This window comes from Triturus cristatus, chromosome 3_1, assembly GCF_964204655.1.
Source record: "Triturus cristatus chromosome 3_1, aTriCri1.1, whole genome shotgun sequence".
Lineage (NCBI taxonomy): Eukaryota > Metazoa > Chordata > Amphibia > Caudata > Salamandridae > Triturus > Triturus cristatus.
Genome location: NC_140583.1, coordinates 890,144,994 through 890,167,090, shown reverse-complemented (window position 1 = coordinate 890,167,090; position 22,097 = coordinate 890,144,994). Strand labels below are relative to the sequence as shown.

Sequence of the window (22,097 nt, the reverse complement as noted above, 5' to 3'; positions counted from 1 at the left end):
ACTAGCATAATACTATTCAGTCCCCAAAAACTTTTCAATAAGAAAACTCAACAAATACAACAAATAAGTGACTCTGAAGCAGCAGAGGAGGATCACATTATTAGCCAGTAGGAATTAATAAATTGTGCAGCAGGAAAAAAATTACGTAGAGTAATGGAACATATTTAGTAGCAGTATTACATCACCCTTTTGTCTTTTTCACACACGTTAACACTGTCTGGGCAAAGGTTTGACATCATTTGTATAAGTTTAGCACGAATCAGCAACTGAAAGGTGACTTGCACCTGGGCAACAAAGGGTTTATCACTAGGCTGCAATTTATTTTGCAGCATTTCTTTTAGTAGTTTTAGGGCAATTTGAGCTACAAGCAAAACATTTGGTTAAACTTTGCAAATGATGCAGAGGATGAGGGATTATGTGGCACGAGCAACAAATTCTTTATTATTCGGAAATCACTGTAGCAACATAATTACATAACTGCTGTGGCCCCCTACATGATAGCCAAACACCAGTTTCTTGGCACCACACAATCAGGATTCAGACCTAATCACAGCACCAAAACCGCTGTTGTAACAGCAATAGATGACATACGGATGATCCTCACCAGGGGAAATCATAGCCCTCGTCCTTCTAGACCTATCAGCAGCCTTCAACACCATCTCCCACCCAACATAATCCAACAACTCAACGGGCAGGCCATCCAGGGTCTTGCCCCCAAATGGGTCTGCTCCTTCTTCAACGGAAGAAACCTAGACACAAAGCATGCTCTACTACATCTCTGAAGTACACAATCTTATTTGCGGAGTCCCGCAGGGCACTTTGCTCAGCCCAGTGCTCTTCAACATTGATATGACCCTGCTCACTGATGGTGTTCGAGCTCACAACATAAACAGCCTCACTTACGTCAACAACACACAACTGATACTGTCCATTTTGGACAAAACATCCAACACGAGGAACAAGTTCACCACATGCATGACAGAAGTAGCCACCCAGATGAAATTAGAGTGCATCAAATTGAACTCTGAGAAGACCAAGTTGGTAGTCTTCAGGAAGAACTCCTCTGGTGGTCCACAGACATTGGGTCTACCCCCAGACAATGCTGTCAAGCAAAAAAACTCAGAATCATCATAGACCACAAACTGGATATAACCGCCAAAGTCAACGCAGTGATCTCAGCCTGCTTCAACATACTAAAGATGCTGAAGAAAATCTTCAAGGTGCCACCAGACAACACCAGGAAAACAATCAACCAAGCCTTCATCACCAGCAGCCTAGACTATGAAAACACCCTGTAAGCAGGAATTATCAACCAGCTCACATGAAGACTGCAACCCATCCAAAATGCAGCAGAAAGACTAGGTCTCAACTTTCCACACCAAGCTACTCCTTATGGAACTCCACTGGCTTCCAACACACAAGTGCACACACCTTAAACTCCTCACCCACACCTATAAAGCTCCCCACAACACTGGCCCTGCTGACCTGAACAGCCGCATTCACTTCCACCAACCTTCCAGACATCTCCACTCCGCTGATCACTCACTAGCATGCATACACAAAAGGAGAGCAGGGGGCCATGCCTTCTCATAAAGGTCACCTACATCCTGGAATGACTTCTCATAGCACATTACAACCTCTTCCTCTCTTCTTAACTTTCACAAGAAGCTAAAGACCTGGCTTTTTAAGTAAGCCCCCCTAGCATGCCACACACACCTGCTACAGAGCGCCAGGATGCCCTCAATGGTGATTAGCACACTGTAAATGTGATTAGAGGGATATGGGGCCCAGACTATAAGAAAACCACTGACATCGGACACACTACATTTATTACTCTCCCATGGCAATGAAAGAAGAGCTATAACTCTTCTATATAGCAACTTACTGGGAACCCATGCATCAATCTATCCAACACTCAGGGAACGATGGACCCACAAAACATAGGTGAACATGTACGGGGGTGGGGGAGGACACACTATAGTGAGTCAAGACATAGGCGGGGAACCTGCACACAAAGGTCGGTAAGAGGATGCACCCCAGGTACCTGCCATATTCACTTGACAGCGGAACAAACATTCCCCCTGGACAACCCAGCCCGACTTAAGAGCAGACCTCCAGGTACTACAGGAAACACCAGAAGTCGGACCTAACAAACACAAAACCTAGCCTGCTCAGCACCACGTACTTTTACACACAAGGTTGGGCCCAGTTGGCCAGTGGTGGCTGGTGGCCATGTTAAAGTGGTGGAACATAATTCTTGGCTTGAATTCCAGTGAGCATAAGTGACTCACTCACTTGGAGGGTTCGGGGGGTGCGCTCATACAGTCTTAATCTCTTATTCATTTTCATTCAGTTTTAGTCATTTACTCTCATTCGCACTTGCAGTCACTTTTGCTTACTATAACTTAGTTTCACTTATTCTCACTCTGACCCACTCATTCTCATTTACTCTCACTAAATCCCAATCATTCTTAGTCCTTGTGATTCACTCAATCTCACTCTGACTCATTAAGCCTCATTCAGTTTCAATTAGTCTCACTCTGACTCACTCCTTTCCACGGAGTCTCACTCATTCTTACCTAGTTTCCTTGAGTCTCCCTGTGACGCTCTCATTTTCCCTGATTAACTAAGTCGCACTCATTAAGATTCACTCACTTATACTAAATCAGTCCCACTCATCCGCACTCTGACCCACTCAGTCTCACTCATTCTCAGTTACTCTCACTAACTTCGAATCATTCTTAGTCCTTCTGATTGACTCAGTCTCACTAGTCTTACTCCTTTCCACGCTGTTTTATTCGTCCTCACCTAGTATCCCTGAATTTCCCAGTGACTCACTCGTTCTCCCTGATTCACTCAGTCTGATTCACTCAATGTCAGTTTGACACCTATATACTCAATCAGTCCTACTCATTCTCACTTAAGTCTCACTCATTCTGAGTCGCACAATCTCACTCTGACTCACTCAGCCTCTCTTAGACTCACCCGGTTTCACTCTGACTCGCCTAGTCTCATTTATTGTGACCTAGTTTCCCTGAGTCTCCCCATAACTCACTCGTCCTCCGTGATTCATTGAGTTCTACCCATTCTGAATCAATCTCACTGTGACACAGTCATGTCAGTCAATCACTCTCACTCATTCGTACTCATTCAATCTCACTCAATCGGACTCATCTTATTTAGTCATTTACAATCCGCCTTAGTCAGTCTCGCACATCCTCACTGATTCCCTCAGTCATACTCATTTTGATATATTTAATATCACTCAGACTCACTCATTCTGAATCAGACACAAGCATTCTCACTAAATCTGATTCAGTCTCACTCACTCACACTGACTGTCACACTCATTCTCCGAATTACTAAGTCTAACTCATACTTGACTCACTTAGTCCCACACACAGTAGTATTAAGTTACACTCCCTATCATTCCCCCTCACTCATTCATTCTCACTTGTACTCACTCTTCTTATCACTCAGTGTCCTCACTGTGACTGACTCCTTCACTGACGCACTCACTGTTACTCACACATACATATGTAGACACACAGACATGGCTACAGACACACACATACTCTCGGGCACACACACATACATACATACATACATACATAGACAGCACTTCAAACCATCTTTTACTCACCTTGCTACCTGTGCATGTCCAGTTTGGACATCTGCTGCTTCTTTCAGCTTCGTACAATTGAAGCAAAAACCTCAAACCTGCTCAGTCACAGATTCGAGGTTTTAGTCTCTGCTCTTTCACCTCACCATTTCTCATCTCTGTGACGAGATGGGAAAGGTTGGGTGACAGGCTGATTGACATGTAGTCAGAGGCACTGCAGGGCTTAAGCATGCAATGCCCGTGGCAACTTTAGCTGTGATGCTCCATCACATCACAGATTGGGAGGAACTGAGGCGTGCCAGGAGCTTGAGGTTTCACCATCCCTGGATAATCTCGGATGGCTGGTGCAGGCGCCGTTATGCGCCTGTGCCAGACATCAGACATTCTTACTAGCAGAGCCGTCTTAGGCTGCTGCTGGACAGCATTTTCTTTTTTACCAAGAGTGAATAAAAGATGATCGCTCTTGATACAACAAGCGGGGCGCAGTTTTGGGGCGCTAATGCAAAGACTGCCACTGTAGTTGGTCCTGTTGAAGTTTAACCAAAATAAAGGATCTCACAACTACTCTCATGCAATCCATATGCGAGGACAACCATCGCTCATTGTCAAAAAGATGTAAAACCCAATAAAGATTCACTTGGAAACAAAATCCAGTTGGTACCAAAATACATATTGTCAGGGCCATAAAAAAAAAAACTTGACATATCACTGGGCGTACTGCCATTGCTGGCTGAGAACATGAAAGTCTAGAGCAATATAGAATGGACTGATATTTCAAATCATGATGATTTGATAAAAATGGGCCCTGTTTTAGTCCTTTTGAGGGTTTTACACGACCATGACTCACATTCTTACGTTATAACTCTAAAATGTAAAATGTATGGATAGATAATAGATCAACAGAATTACCTGGTTTCCACCGAGTCCATGACAAGCGTACATTATCAATGGTTTACCACCTTCATAGTTTTGACCAACATCCATACAGAGATCTCTACCTATATTTTTCACCTGAAGATGGAAAAAACAACAAAAGAGAGAGTTAAATCACTACAAAGTGAGAATAAAACTACAGGTCATAGATTATAAAGTTAATGTACGTATGTTGTGTATTTCACCAAAGGCGTTCTTGTCTACAAAGCTCAAAAGTGCATTGATCTGTAATACCTAACTGCCCATGTTCTGAAAAGCATTTCTATTCCTGGCCCCTTGATATACCTCCGTAAAAAATGTTGTCCAGAGACAGGTCAGAGCCCAGGGTGGGAGTGCCCACTCTGGGGCCCAACGGGGCCTAGTCTGAGATCCTGGGCCCATCCCTGCCTGAAAGGACACCCCAGGACTTGCCAGGGCCCCGGTCAGAGTTTCTGAACCTGGACGAGCAGGGAAAGCCTCCCATGGCCCGATAGACCCCCATTTCATGACCTTGGTGGTGTAGCAGGCTGGAGCACAGGGCAGGAGTTCCCCAACCGGGGCCCAGTGGGGCCTCAGGGCCCGGTTGGAAATCCTGGACATGGCCGCACAGTGGAGGCCGCCCCTGGCCTGTGGGACACTGTCCCGGGCACTCTGCCACATAGCAGACGAGAGGACAGGGATCAGGTGGTGCGGCTCCCCATCCCAGGGCCTGCCGGGACCCCAGTCCTGAGCCATCTTGTCACCGAGTGGGAACCACTGGACAATAAAGGGATCCGGAGCACCCTGTCCCCAGTAATCCGGTGGAAGGCTAACCACCGTTACTTGTAATCTGTGCACACAGAGTGACAGAAAGACCAAAGGCACATATGTGCAACCAACTTCCTGGAGCCCTGGCTGGGCTTGAGGAAGCAAATGAGCCCTCATTGAGACATCCAGGGTAGCCCAGCCATCTGGACGCACCATAGGAAAGCATTGCACCCGACCACTTGGCCAGGCTCGAAGGATGGTCATCTGGTACATTGGATCAACTTGGACCAGAAGTACAGATCTTTGAAAATGTAGCCTTAAAACAACTCAAAATACTGGTTAGTCCCTTTCACCGTCCACTGCCTATCTAAATAAAGAAGAATTAAATGAATTAATTAACCTTAGACACAATCCAAATGTAACAATAAAAAATTGTGACAAAGGAGGCGGGATAGTAGTTGTAGACTCAGACAAATACATACAAACAATGCAAGAGCTCCTATATGACACTGTCTATTATCAACAAGTTAAGACAGATCCAACCGCTCGGGTTCAAAGAAAAATCTTCACTTGTACAAAAAGAGCACTTGAAATTGGTGCCATTTGCCTGATGGAGTTTGACTTTCTCAACATAGAAAATCCTAAAATAGCAGCCATTTATGGAGTGCCCAAAATTCCTAAGGACAGAAACAATCCTCCCTATCATCCAATAGTAACCACTATAGGCTCAGTCACGAGCCTGTCTCCAAATATATAGATCGCATTCTATGTCCCCATGTACCAAAAATTACATCTTATATAAAAGACACAAAAGCCATGATACAGGCAGTAGAAGGACTTCCTTTCAACAGCTTTAGAGATACGTTGGTTACTCTAGATGTGGAATCTCTTTATAGCAATATACCACAAGAAGGTGCACTCACGGCTGTTAAATGGTTTATAGAATTCCATCAAATTGACTGTTGTTCTACTTTTATCTTAGAGATCCTTAAAATTGTACTAGAAGAAAACACCTTTGATTTTAACGGCACTCTTTATAGACAAACAAAAGGAGTCAGCATGGGGGCGGCATGTGCCCCGACTGTAGCGAATATATATATGGCACGCTTTGAAAGTATCCATATATATAACGAAATAGCACCCTTTTTTGAATCAATTCAAAATTAGGCCCGCTATATAGACGACGTCTTCTTCATTTGGACTAACGATCCCCAGTTATTACAAGAGTTCTTAATGTGGATTAACGTGTGCGACTTAAATCTTAAATTCACAGCACATTCAAGTTCCACTCTTATAGAATTTCTTGACATCCAGATCAAAGAAAACAACCAGATTCTAGAGGTTGACCTCTATGTCAAACCTACGGCAAGAAATACTCTTTTACATTATAAGAGTTTTCACCCGACAAAACAAAAAAGACAGCATCCCATTCGGACAGTTTCTCCGCCTCCGGAGAAACTGCACGAATATTGTGGATTATGACAACAGATAAGAAATAATGAAAAATAAATTCTGTGCACATGGCTATCCCAGACCTGTCATAAGAGAAGCCTACAAACGGGCAAGATTCTATGATAGAGACTATCTTCTATCTAATCAGGCCAAAGAAAAAATTACATCGCCTTTAGTATGGGTCACCAGGCACTCTACAGGCAATGAACAAGTGCGCCAAATCATATGTGCTAATTACCACATCTTAAATGCTAATCTTGAGGAAATAAACAAACTACCCCGTCCAATGTTCGCCCATCGGCGCAATAAAAACTTAAAAGACCATATTGTACATTCGCGCATCAATACTAAACTTCCATTTGTTCAAAAAACTATTGATGGCAGCACGCCGGTATGGGGCAATCAGAAATGTTTTCAATGCAAGGCCTGTGACAATGCAATTATCACTTCAACATTTGAACATAATGTAGTCACCAGTGCATTGAAATCAGTAACTAACTGCAAAACAAAAAATATTGTTTATCTGTTGTTATGCCCATGCAAACTAGGGTATGTCGGGGAAACCTCTAGAACATTGGCCACACGACTCACAGAACACCTTTCTGCGATACGTACACATAAGCTGGCAGCCCCATTAGTGAAATTGTTTTTAGAGAAGAATCACAGTCATGAAGATATCAATTGGTTAATTTTGGAAAAAATCATCCCCAAAACAGGTAGAGACACTGACAATATCAGGAAGAGCAGAGAAGTCTATTGGATTTTTTCCTTGGATACAGCAAAAAATGGACTCAAGCAGGAAATTCCATGGGAACAGGCCATACGTCACAATTTGGTTAGATTTTTTCCTCTGCCTTTATCTCATAGATCCATTTATATTGTTGCAATTTATGGACCCATTTAGATAATCTTTGAGATATTCAGACCAGAATAGTCTTTATTCATTGCCAACAGATTATTTGGCTTCTGTTATCATTATAGGCCGAACCCTATATTTGGCCTTTGATTGTGTACCTATACTTACTTAATGGATATCAATTGATCTTTTAGATGTTCCTCCGAATGCTTAGTTGTATATTACTTTTCATGAGATTATTTAATTCATGAAATAAATACATTTATTACATCTTTCATACACAAAATTAGTCTCACAATTGGGGACTACATACTAAAATAGTGCTCTTTTGCTTTGAACCTTTGCTTCTATTCAGTCGCCCCCTTTAAATGTATATCTTTAAACCACGATGGGCACACGCATCCAATGAGCTACAGAGACTGACGCATGAAAAAATCTCTACCATTCTTCTTTTTTATTGGACCATTTTCAACACGTGACGTTATTCACGTTGGTCATATGACCGGAGTTCTCGACGCTGCCGAAAGCGTCTTCCAGGAAGTGTAGAAGCCGGAACCATTGTCCCGTACGCTCCACGCTCTTCAAGTAAGTAACCATGCTGCGTCTCCGTTTCTCGTTAATTTGCTTTATAATCTATAACTTGAATCTTTAATATGCGTTTCTTTAGCGCTAGTATTCAACACGCCTATATCGCATACCCGATAGTAGTTACCGTGCCTCTGATCTGGTTTCATCTAGTTTTGAGTTAGGTATTCAATAGACGTTTCACACTGGAGATGCACTATGAAAACGTCCTCTCACGCTACGCCTCTATCCAGTTGCATTGATGCAACTCGATACACTTGAGGCATACACCCATATTTACTTCTACAAAATAGGTCGTCATTTTTGTTAACAAGTTTGATCTATTTTAGTTAGATTATAGGATTCAAATTACGCACGAAGATATTCTTAATGAATAAAGACAGTTTTCATTTTGTTTTTTATACGTAATTACATCTACTAAATATATTCTTATTAGACTTAAGTCCACAATCAACCCCTTTTTTCGTTTCCGGAATCAACCCTTCATCAGAATTGGGTCAATATATTATTAGGAATCAAAAGCTATACAGAAGTTTTAATGCCTTGACATTTCGAGATTTGCGATATCCCGCTCCTCGAGACGCTGTCGGTTTACATATCAGAAACCCAAATATACTTTTAAGGTAATTCTTAATCTGCTGTACACCATCAGTGATACACTTCACATAGCTAGATTAACTATAGGCATTCTGTATATGTTTTTTCTTCCTCTTTTTCAGTATTCTTACCCTTCCTGATTCAGCAACGCTAAAATCAACTCCCCTATCAAAATTAGGGAGAACAGTAGTTCATCACTAAGGTATTATCTCTTCTTTGTCTGGGTTAATATTTCAATCTATTTAAAGAATATACATATCTGGTCTAATATAAATATTTTTTTCGACTTTTCAGTTTTGTTGTGCACAAAACTTTTTCTGTTGACATCCTACTACAAGATTTTGACTTTTAAATAATAAGATAATACAGGTAACCATCGACCTTTTATTCTAAGTAAGAAAGAGAGATACTAACCAGTACACCAGATATGGGTGTATTCAATCCAGGCATCCGACAGCGGAAGCTTATTATTCACATCTTTTCTTTTTACAATTTTCTATTTAATAGTAGACTCACTGTTACCGTACCTATTTATTAATTTTTTACAATGACCTAATTTATTTGACTCATTTAGTTTTATCACCTCTTTGGTAGTCCTTCTCCTTTGTTCAATGCACACATCTTGTGGTAATAGCTATACTGTCATTGTTGTACCCCTTTATCATAAAATACCCTTCCTTTTAATTCTTTCAGACACTACCTTTTCCTGATATTCTTCAGTGGCCAATTTTTCCTGACGAAGGCACTTCGGTGTGCCGAAACGCGTGTAGAGAACACCCCAGTCAACCAAATTTGTGCCACATTGTGTGATTTTTTTAATGATTGTTTTGTCTTCTCAGAATATCAATTTCCAACAATGTATCATTTTCACTTTTCTCACATGTTTCTGTTCTTCTGAAAGTGTGATTAGATGTGCATGATGAATATGTAATTCTCTGTAGGAATGTGATATTGTTTTATCATTATTCTTTGATGTATAATAAAAAATTATTTTGTATTTTTGATATAACCACTTTAGTCGGTCCTACTTTGACAGTATATAGAATTATCATTTTGTTTATGTTGTTTGGTTGCCTTAATGCTGTACAATTATGGTCATCTGGTCATGCCGTGCCTTAATGAAAGGGCTTCCACTTGTCCTTGGAGGGGACGCGGACTCTGCAGCCTGGATGCTCGGAACCCCAGCTGTTACTCAGGCACAGGGACTGCGAGGTGGCTCCTGACGGACCTGCAACCCTGGGACCACAAGCAACTTAACATGCCGGCAAATCGTTGGAGGCTTCGCTGGGACCGATGGACCCCAATCCCGAGCCCTTGGTAGTGCGACAGACTGGAAGATGGAGCCCAGGGCAGGAGCACCTGCCCTGGGGCCCACTGGGGCCCTGTTGGAGCTCCTGGAACCCCGGGCCTGCGGGACCCAGACTCGGGGGCTTGGCCATGCGTTGGGCCAGAGGACGGAGATCAGGATGGGGGCCTCCACCAGCAGGCCCCTGTCAGAGCTCCTGAATGCAGCTGAGAAAGGGAAGCCTCCCCGGGTCCAATGGACCCCCGTCCTGGACCCTTGGCGGTGTGGCAGGCCGGAGGCTTAAGGAAAGGGCGGGAGTGCCCGGTTAGAGCTCCTGGACTCGCTGCACAGGGGATGCCTCCCTGGGCCCAATGGACCCCCCGTCCCAGGCCCTTCGTCGTGTGACAGGCTGTAGAACAGAGCCCAGGATGGAGGCTCCCACCCCAAGGCCCGCCCAGGGCCACTCAGTGCTTCTGAACCTAGCCAAGCAGGGGAAGCCTCGCCGGGCCCGGACAATTGCTAATAACACTTGTTCTACTACTTTGTTCCTCTAGGTTTTGGACCCTTGCTCAGCCGGCACCTAGGGAAACGTAGGCAAACTGTACATTTTTTACACGCTGACTTGTGTGTCTCTCACCACGTTTATTACCCAGAATCCCTTGCAAACCTAAAACTTTGACTAAAAAACACTTTTTCCTCACATTCCTGTGATGGAAAGTTCTGGAATCAGCAGGGAGCCACAAACTTGCTTCACCCGGCATCCCCTAAAATCTCCCAATACAAAATGGTACCTCACTTGTGTGGGTAGACCTAGTGCCCACCGCAGGAAAAAGCCAAAAATACAACATGGATGCAGCGCATTTTTCCGGACCCTTTTTTCCAATGAGCTGATCTCATTTCGCTTTCCCTTTCAATGTAATGAAACTAGCATGCCATAGGTTCTGATCCCCCCCAAAAAAACATGCAGGTAAGCTCTTTCCCTGCTCCCGAGGATGAAAAATAGAAAAAAGGAAAAAGGAAATCCCCCCCGCTGTTTACAGCAGGGAGATTTCCTGGATGTGTGCATAGGACAGAACGGTTATGTCCTCGGCACATGCCCACTGTGGAGGAGCACGGAACCGTTCCGTAGTCGGCACAGAAGAGGTTAATACTCATAAAAGTGCATCCAACTGCTGAATGCAGAACAAACATGCGTCTTGTGTAACATATACATGCATTGTGTACATTATTCATACTCATGTCTCTCATGGATTACGCTTGTCATAGTAAAGTATGCCTGTCTACATGACTTTAAAAAAATTTAAGAATTTAAACATATTCAGTTATATGAAATAATGCGAAGAAAGATACTCACATCTCCAGAAAAATCAGGATTTAAATCGGGGATGTACAACTCAGGATAAATATTTTTAAGATACCAGGTAAAATCTTTACACTGCAGTTGCTGTCTCAATTTGAGTCTTTTCGAGATATCGCCAAAGGTTCTCTGAAAAACAGAATATGCATACACCAATCAATCAACCAGATCATTACACTTAATGTACCCACAGATAAGTAACTAGGAAAGAAATAAATGAAACACGATTTCAGAATTTTTTTTAATTAACATTACAGTTTCATTTCTAACACATCAGTACCACAGGTATGCATATATTATATATCTATCTTCAGTGGGGGAAAAAAAGGTTAAAGCTTGGTTATGGGTTAGGAAACCTGTATGTATTATTTGTATACAAAGTAAACTTAAACTACATAAACATTAAAAATTCTAAAGTTATACCTTTGATTTATAAGTCACGCATCACCTTCAAATTGCTTTAACTCGTGCACCTCCATACACAGTTATTGTCAACTCACTAGCCACAATACATTAACTATACCTCGCCACTATACTTTGCCACTCCCATTCATAGTGTTTTGTCAAATGATTATATTTGAGATGTCTTAAATGTTGTTATGAATGCTATGATTTCACATGGTAAAAGTGAGGTAATATGAAAGAGTATAAGCAGTTGATCATAAAGGCACGAGACCAGTTTCCAAACCAGTTTTTCCATCAGTGTGTAGCCCTCTGGTACCACACCTCTAGAGTATTCCACCAAGCTCCCCACATCAAGAGAGATGCTCTACCATGTTGAGTGTGAGCAGAATAGTGCACTCTGGGATTGTAGGATGCCAAAAATGTCAGTCATAATCATGCCAGAAAACTCCTACAAACCACTGGCTAGTGACTGCCACATTCCCCTGGAGGACATTTTCTGGGCATAAATGATACCCCTGGCACCCAGACTTCAGATCACAACTGGACTCAAGAGGACCGAAGGACTACCCTGCTGTTCCCTGGACCTGGCAAGAGAGGCTGCACCAACCGCTGGACTACACCTGATGATCCTTGGCCTGGCAAAGACAGGGCTGTGACTATGGTGCCTGGCTCATTGATAAGTCATTCCAGAGCCCGAGACAGGAAAGGTTAATTCCAAAAGTCAGTTGAGTGACTTCCTGTGACAGCACCAGGGCTACAAAAGCTGAAGTAGCCCATTCTGGCCAGTCAGTAGCCACAATTGTTTGTCTGCCGCCGACTGCCGATGTGCAGTCCGGACGGATGAATCCCAATGCTGAAAAGTTGCACCTTAGTCTGCTGGATCTCGCAGAGTCATTGGAGTGTAGTTTCGCCACCCAAAACAGACACTAGCCTTCACCAAAGGGAACCACTGGTTTCACTGTGACTGGAGACCGATAGTCCAGTGTTAACTGGACTTTTTCTGGGCAAAGAGTACTTCGAGGGACATCTACCTGTGTGACCAAAGTTGCCTCAACTGCACCATGGAGTAGCCCCAGAAAGACACCGGTCAACCGCACAGCCTCTTCAATATCCTGTATCCCTTGCATCAGGACCACTCAATTAAAGTCTATAGCGGTATGCCCACAGTGCTGGAAATTAGACTTAAACCTGCTTTGGTTCCAAGGTAACTGACCTACTACTCCTCATTTCTCCCCTTGGCATTCCCCATGTTCGATTTGGTCACGCAGACCAGAGTAGCCGAACACAACTCTTTAAAAGTTCTACAAAGTTGTCAAATTTTGTGCTTAGCAATGCTTGTTCGCGTTTTTGAGTAAAAAGCTGAGATTTGCGTTTTGCTTAAAAATCTGTATTTCCGGAATCCTCTGGTGGATTTTGTTTATTTTGATGTCTAAAAATACATTAAAAAAAATCTTTGTTTATAAATTGGTGTTGGATTTCTTTTATGTTGTATGAATTTCTTATTATCTTACAAATGAGCCTGACTGGACCCAAGTTGGTTTTGTGCGTGTATTCCATGGTAAGGTCGCATAACCACACAATATATTACACCGCAATTCCTTACACTACCACAGAAGCCTGACTGTAGCAGTGTAAAACCTGCAGTATGACCGGTCAAAATAAACTCTTTTGCCAGGTCAAAATCTCCCTTTTAAATAGTAATACCTCAACTTTACCCTATGTAGACTTACAGCTCAAAAGGCAGGGTGCATGGTATTTAAAAGTAGGACATGTAGAAATGTAATGTTAACATAACCTTACAGTGACTTGCACCCAAAAGCTATTTTGACAATTGCAGACCTAGCAGTCCTATTCAGAAAACCAGGGTACAGAATAAAATACTAATACTGCATTTCAGAAAGGGACAGGCTAGAAAAATAATTCAACAACCAATTTTAATCGTTTTTAAAAATCCAATCCAATAGTGAAGACTGACTTTTAATAAATATTAAATAAAAGTAACTTTTAGAAAGTTACCTTTTCCCTGCCTGAAGTTCCTGGAGGCTAATAAGCATTGGCTCTTTAGCTTCTCTCAGCCAGTAATTCACATTGAATAGTTGTGAATCTGTGTGAAATGCCTTCCAGAAGCTAAAAGTAGGCTGCCTTGAATGAGCAGAGGGGACTCCTTTGAACCCCACTGAAATTGCAGGAGAGGGCAGAAGGCAGGCAGAAGGCATCCTTTTTGCCACTACAGTTTTATATCCTGCTTGACAGGTCTACTGAGGTCACATATATTGGTTGGGGCACACTTGAAAGGGGAGAGACAAGATGCCAAGACAATTCTTATGGATTTATTGTCTTGTTGTCAAAGGATATTGCTTTTGTCTTATCAGACCTCTGTCTCTGGGTTTACAAGTAAATCTTGGGGGACACTTAAAAGAGGAGAGAAAAGGATGCCAAGACAATTCTTTTGGATCCACTGTCTGGTTGCTGAAGGAATCTGCTCTTGTCCTACTAGACTTCTGTCTGGGTTTATTGTGGGTACAGTGCTTGCCTTAAACTGAATTTTAGTGTTACATGTGGGAAGACATTAGGATTATCATGGTACACTTCCCAATCACAAACCCCCAGTGTGGTTAAAAGCTTTTGCTTTCGGTACCAGTCGGCTGTTGCATGGGGCACAGTAGGACCATTGCGGATGCTCTACCTTGACGCAAGTGCGACTACAGGAGGCGTCCACCTGAACAGACTATGAGGCAACCTGCTTCTAAACATTAGGTTAATGTTCATGATGAAAAGTTAAAACAAAAAGAGTGGTAGGTCCTCTCTTTACATTTCCTTGGGTACTCTGCACTATTAATATATCAGTGTAGGTTTACCTACATGTGGCCCTGATGAATGCCCGAGACCGTGCGGCTCATAATAGATAGGGCAGAAACATGTTGGCAAGATAAGTCAACGGTATGTGATGGTCATTGTAACCCTATACGACCTCCGACAATACCTTTTGTCTTGGTTTCGCCTAGGATACCACCTGATTAAAGAATACTTTGTGGTTTAGCCTAAGGCTTTTTCATTTATTGAGCTGGATCCAAGTTTTTATACAGAAACAAATAAGTAATTTCTAAGAACTCCCTCAGGTGTGCCACAGCCTGAGGTTAAGTCTGCCCTGGTAGTACCATCTTACCACGGTGGGACGAGGTGGCAAATGATGAAGCATTTCACATTACTTGAGTGAGCATATCTCTTCCAATTCTTTGAATTGCCCCAGTTTTTTCCTGGAGGAAGATTAGCAGGTGCTGGGATAGACATTGACAGGCGTGTTGAAAAAACTATTTTAAACACAAGCCAAGGGTATCACACCAATTTTTGTGTTGTGATGGTTCATCAAAGGCAGGCATGATCCCAGGTGTGTCTTTGTCTCTCTCTCTGTGTTATATGGTTGCTGAAGGATTCTGCTCTTGCCCTACAAGACTTCTGTCTGGGTTTATATTGGGTACAGTGCTTGTCTCAAATTCAATTTTAGTGTTAGATGTGGGAGGACATTTGGATAATCATGGTACAACCCCCCCCCCCCCCACACACACACACACACACACACACACACACACACACACACACACAGCCCTCAGAAACCAAGTTTAGTGTGGTCAAAAGCTTTTCCAACCTAACTGCTAAGAGTGGGTCAGGCTGGCCATGGAAAATTTTACCCCATTCGTTAGGATGTGCCCAGAGATCATTCCCACCCACTACCTAGTGCAAGGCATAAATGAGGCACTTTTCAATTTAAAGGGGGTAGCTGTTCCTAAAGAAAGGGGATAGAGAGAGATATGCTATGTGTGTTATAAGGATTATGTTAGGCTGGGTTGAGTGTGGGGAATTTCTCCTTTAGATTTTAGTGCCCTCACACACCCTTTCAGGTGTCCTGCTTCATCATAGGGCGTTGCTCCTCGTGGGGGTGGCGCTGCAGTCCCCCACGGGCCCCGCAAGAGGGCTCTTTGTCGGAGTTCTTTTTTCGGAGACGCCGCAGTTGTGCATGTGGGTGTGTGGGTGTGTCTATGAGGGATGTGAGTGGTGCGTTAAAATAGCTGGGTAGAAACCAAGACCTTTATTCGCGGCTCTATCCAGCATGAATTAAAAATAATCCTGGAGGTCCTCGAGAACAAATATAACGAGGGCAGATATAAAAAAATTATTCCGCAACTCTCAGGATATGTGAGTGAATGGGGGGGTGAGAATTCAAAAAAATAATAAGGTCAACATGTTTCGCGCATATGAATAGGTCCTTAAGGGATCCGATTGCGCTTCGTCAGGACCAAAGAAAATAAGTGGGTCAAGAAAGTAAATAAACAAATAAAGGTTCCAGAGAAAGTAGGGTACTAAGAACCAAATTTACCTTTATAGTTAAGGGAATTGCGTCGTAGCGCTTATAGGTGCTCCTTCTTAAAGGGAAACCTAAATCCAACCTGAAAAAATAAATAAATAAAAAGATGGACAAACACACATATATAAACAGATCAAGAAAATACAACATCTGTCATGTAGAAGTGCCAAAGAAATGCAGTAAGTTCATTATATAGTGGCACGAGAAATAAACTTAATGCACATGCTTCTAATTTACACATGTAGGTTCTAGTGAAGTTATTCACCCAAGAAATTGCTTCAGGAGAATATAGCCGCTATCCACAGTGCACATATAAATTCGTCGAAATACTTAAATGTGCCCATGTGATGTGAAAAGACCGGAGTGCAGGTCTTTTTTACAGCGGCGATTAGAACAACGAAAAAGAAACACCCGGTGTGCGTATGGGTGTCAGTGGTATGTCATAGACATAAGTAAGAATATTTAACAAACATAATAAAGCTACTAAGGACGAAACAAGCCTACCCTCCGAGTTGAAAGGGAAGGGATCCGTCAGCGGTTCGGGTGCTGCGAGCATGAAACTAAGGGGAATCAAAAAGTATTCTCAGTCTACCTTGTCCAGGTCGTTTCTACGTCGAGCGTGTTGCCATGGTGGCGGAATACTCACAAGTGTTCAGTCGCCTGCAGGGTGGTAACCTACCCCTCCTCCGTAACACGCCGGAATGGTAGATAAGTGGTGGACACGGAGGGCTTATAAGTATTCTAAACAAACGTTAAAAAAAGTGCACGGTCAATAGGATACGGAGAGTGACGGAATGACGTCGAGTGATGCTATAGGGTGACGAGCGGACGCTCTCCGCAGAGTAGTCATGGTAACGCGTTCTAAATCGGAAGCACCACGGATGCTTGGAGGTGACGTAGTGACGCTCTCTACTGGGTATCCATGACAACGTGATCCGTCACGGACACGTCCGGAGGTACCGTGGTAGGTTGAAACAATGTGGGAGGAGCGTAGTCACGACGATCAGTTAGATCGTAACAGCGTTAGGCGAAAAGAGGGGTGAGAACGAAGGTTGCAAAAAGTGAAATCAGAATGTTGTAGCGCAGAAAATATAATGCGCGAAGGAGGTACGTTCATTCACTTATTAAACGAGAAAAAAGAAGAAAAAAGGCCAGAGTGCATTGGCCAAATGTCAGGCAGCGATCAAAAAGAAGAAAGGGGTGACAGTTGATGAGCAGCCGCAAAAGTATTGGACGTGTTGCTAGTCTGGCAGGTATAGCAGATGGAGAACGAAGGTTGCAAAAAGTGAAATCAGAATGTTGTAGCGCAGAAAATATAATGCGCGAAGGAGGTACGTTCATTCACTTAGTAAATGAGAAAAAAGAAGAAAAAAGGCCAGAGTGCATTGGCCAAATGTCAGGCAGCGATCAAAAAGAAGAAAGGGGTGACAGTTGATGAGCGGCCGCAAAAGTATTGGACGTGTTGCTAGTCTGGCAGGTATAGCAGATGGAAAACTCACAATGTGATGGTACAGTAGTGAGTCTCGTAACACGGTAGTGGTCTCTGATCACGAAGAACAGTATGCCAAGTCGGAACCTGGGTTGATTCAGCTCAGAAATCAGCAAGGGGTTCTCTGGGAATTATGTTAGTTCGGCCCACGGGATTTCATCATTTAAACCCGTTGAGTCACATCTCAGTTTATGGACCCACCGTTGTTCTTGTATAAACAAGGTCCGTTTATTCCAATGGGGATTAGAAACTATGATGGTCCATCGCAGACTTTCTGCTGGATGTCCAAGTTCAGAAAAATGAGTTAGTAATTTGGTATTGGTCTTCTTGCGTCTTATGGTGCTTTTGTGCTCCCCTATGCGTATCTTGACTGCTCGTGTGGTCATACCCACATACCTCTTGTTGCATGGGCAAACTATAGTGTAGACACAATTAGTAGTATTACAGTTTGTGTGTCTAGTTTGGCGCCAAGGTGTCGTTAGACCTAGGTCGATTTCTTTCGAGATCGCAGTTTCTGCACATGTTGAGCAAGAGCCACAGGGATAGTGTCCCACTACAGGTGGTAGAGACCACAGTGTGGATTGGTGTGTGGGTTGTGGTTTTGGTCTTGTATGTACCAGATGGTCTCTTAAGTTCTGCGTACGCTTGAATGCAAACAAAGGTGGGGGACCAGGTTCGAATGTTCCTGAGTTCAATATAGTCCAATGTCTCTTGATTGCCTTATGGACATTGTTGGAGCCGGGGGTGAACGTGGTGACACAGGTGATTGTTTCCAAATCGGGTCTCTCTTTTATTTCCAAAAGGGCTGCTCTTGGGCTGTTTTTTGCTCTTTTGTGAGCTTGGCGAATAATGTTCTTAGGATAGTGTCGAACCTCCAAGTTGCGTTCGAGCAGAGCTGCTTGTGTCTCAAATTCCTTGGTAGTGTCACAATTCCTTCGTAAGCGTAAGAACTGACCTACCGGGAGGTTGTTCCTTAGAGCACGGGGATGGTGGCTCTCATAGATCAGAAGATTGTTCCTGTCTGTAGGTTTTCTGTAGTTAGTAGTGTGCAGACAGCCGTTCTCCAGTGAAATAAGAAGGTCCAAGAAGGGGATGCTGTGTTGAGATCTAGTGCTGGTGAATTTCAAATATGGGTTCAGAGTGTTGACCCAATCACAGAAAGCGATGCATTGTTCCTCATTTCCTTGCCAAAACAGGATCACATCGTCGATGTAGCGACGCCAAAGTAGAATGTGTTCATTGTAGGGGTTAGTTGCTCCTAGGATATGCCTATCTTCGAAATGTGCCATGTAAAGGCATGCCAGGCTCGGCGCGAATGTGCTTCCCATGCTCGTACCTTGTATTTGGTGGTACAGTTGTGATTTGAAAGCAAAGAAATTCTCTTTCAGAGCTAGGGAAGCACAATCGCAGATGAATGTAATTGGAGTTTCGTAGGGCCATGGTTCAATGTTCCGGAGTGTGTTCTCCAGCACTTCCAAAGTGGCATCCTGTGGTATGTTGGTATAAAGTGCTTCCACGTCCATGGTCACCAGGAAGTCAATCTTGTCCGCATCCGGGAAGAGTTCTATCAGATTTAGGACTTCGGTAGTGTCCCTCAGGTAGGTCGGAGTTTTACTGACCAAAGGTCGTAGATAGAAATCGCAGAACTTACTCAGAGGTTCCAGTACAGAGTTAATTCCGGATACGATCGGCCGGCCAGGTGGGGGGGTGAGCCCCTTGTGGATTTTAGGTAGAGTGTAGAAGTATGGAGTACGGGGTTCCTCTGTGGTCAGGAAATTCCCTTCCTGTGGTGAAATCCAGCCTTCCGTTACTGCCTCATTGGTCATGCTCTTGATCTGGGTCTGAAGGCGTTTTGTTGGGTCCACCGTGATCAATTCGTAATACCTGGTGTTAGCCAATTGTCGGTCACATTCTCTGTCATATGCATCTTGGTCCTGAATAACAATGGCCCCGCCCTTGTCAGCTTGCTTGATAATTATATTGTGGTCTTCTGTCAGAGTTCGAAGAATTGTTCTTTCGTCTCTTGATAGGTTGTCATAGGATCGTTTAGGGTTCAGAGCTCCTATGTCTTTAAGGACAGCTTGTTCAAACGTCAGGATCTCATGTGGGGTCATTGCTGCTGTTGGAGTGAATTTGGAAGGTTTCTTCAAACCTGTCTCAGTAGGGGGGTTGTCAGGTTTTCCTTGAAAGAAGGCCTTCAGTCTGATTTTTCTGAAGAACTGTTGAAGTTCCTGATGTAACCGAAAGGGATCTTCTTTAGGTGTAGGGACAAATCCCAGGCCCTTTTCCAGTAGTGTGGTTTCTTTGGCTGTCAGTTGTCTGGATGAAAGATTAACCACTAGGGTCTCTGTCCTCTTGCTTGGCTCCGTAGTGTCATTGGTTCCTGATCTTGCCACTGTACCTTCTTGAAGCCTCCTCTCCTTCTTCCTCTTCCTTTGCCCCTGCCTCTGTTCTGAAAAGGGGGGGTTCTGGTATTGTTGAAAATGAGGCGGTTGGAGATGATGGGTAGGAGGTACATGCCACATCGGAGGTGGTCCCATCCATTGGCCTGGGTAGGCTGGTGGTTGAAAGGAGGAGTGTGAGAATGGTGGTGGGGGATTGTGGAATAAAGGGGGGCGTGTTGGTTGTTGTATTCCTCTAGCATATGATGAATACTGTTGCCCTTCATAACTTGAATCACTCCCCACAGATCCTGTCCTACTAGATCTGTTGCTACTCCCCTCATCAGATGTTGTTTCGTTGTTAGGGAATACGTAGTTTAATAAGTGAATGAACGTACCTCCTTCGCGCATTATATTTTCTGCGCTACAACATTCTGATTTCACTTTTTGCAACCTTCGTTCTCACCCCTCTTTTCGCCTAACGCTGTTACGATCTAACTGATCGTCGTGACTACGCTCCTCCCACATTGTTTCAACCTACCACGGTACCTCCGGACGTGTCCGTGACGGATCACGTTGTCATGGATACCCAGTAGAGAGCGTCACTACGTCACCTCCAAGCATCCGTGGTGCTTCCGATTTAGAACGCGTTACCATGACTACTCTGCGGAGAGCGTCCGCTCGTCACCCTATAGCATCACTCGACGTCATTCCGTCACTCTCCGTATCCTATTGACCGTGCACTTTTTTTAACGTTTGTTTAGAATACTTATAAGCCCTCCGTGTCCACCACTTATCTACCATTCCGGCGTGTTACGGAGGAGGGGTAGGTTACCACCCTGCAGGCGACTGAACACTTGTGAGTATTCCGCCACCATGGCAACACGCTCGACGTAGAAACGACCTGGACAAGGTAGACTGAGAATACCTTTTGATTCCCCTTAGTTTCATGCTCGCAGCACCCGAACCGCTGACGGATCCCTTCCCTTTCAACTCGGAGGGTAGGCTTGTTTCGTCCTTAGTAGCTTTATTATGTTTGTTAAATATTCTTACTTATGTCTATGACATACCACTGACACCCATACGCACACCGGGTGTTTCTTTTTCGTTGTTCTAATCGCCGCTGTAAAAAAGACCTGCACTCCGGTCTTTTCACATCACATGGGCACATTTAAGTATTTCGACGAATTTATATGTGCACTGTGGATAGCGGCTATATTCTCCTGAAGCAATTTCTTGGGTGAATAACTTCACTAGAACCTACATGTGTAAATTAGAAGCATGTGCATTAAGTTTATTTCTCGTGCCACTATATAATGAACTTACTGCATTTCTTTGGCACTTCTACATGACAGATGTTGTATTTTCTTGATCTGTTTATATATGTGTGTTTGTCCATCTTTTTATTTATTTATTTTTTCAGGTTGGATTTAGGTTTCCCTTTAAGAAGGAGCACCTATAAGCGCTACGACGCAATTCCCTTAACTATAAAGGTAAATTTGGTTCTTAGTACCCTACTTTCTCTGGAACCTTTATTTGTTTATTTACTTTCTTGACCCACTTATTTTCTTTGGTCCTGACGAAGCGCAATCGGATCCCTTAAGGACCTATTCATATGCGCGAAACATGTTGACCTTATTATTTTTTTGAATTCTCACCCCCCCATTCACTCACATATCCTGAGAGTTGCGGAATAATTTTTTTATATCTGCCCTCGTTATATTTGTTCTCGAGGACCTCCAGGATTATTTTTAATTCATGCTGGATAGAGCCGCGAATAAAGGTCTTGGTTTCTACCCAGCTATTTTAACGCACCACTCACATCCCTCATAGACACACCCACACACCCACATGCACAACTGCGGCGTCTCCGAAAAAAGAACTCCGACAAAGAGCCCTCTTGCGGGGCCCGTGGGGGACTGCAGCGCCACCCCCACGAGGAGCAACGCCCTATGATGAAGCAGGACACCTGAAAGGGTGTGTGAGGGCACTAAAATCTAAAGGAGAAATTCCCCACACTCAACCCAGCCTAACATAATCCTTATA

At 43.5% G+C, this 22,097-nt stretch overlaps 1 protein-coding gene across 5 annotated transcripts in view; it reads right to left on the bottom strand.

The window, feature by feature from the left end:
- The window catches only part of GALNT3 (polypeptide N-acetylgalactosaminyltransferase 3), a 517,623-nt gene that overhangs the window by 92,682 nt on the left and 402,844 nt on the right, over positions 1-22,097 (bottom strand). For all 5 annotated transcript variants that reach the window (XM_085645397.1, XM_085645398.1, XM_085645396.1 and 2 more), the window contains 2 exons: positions 11,411-11,542; positions 4,532-4,633 (listed from right to left, as the gene is read on the bottom strand). In XM_085645397.1, coding sequence (XP_085501523.1) covers positions 4,532-4,633; positions 11,411-11,542 — 234 coding nt within the window. The remainder of the gene's footprint in view (positions 1-4,531; positions 4,634-11,410; positions 11,543-22,097) is intronic.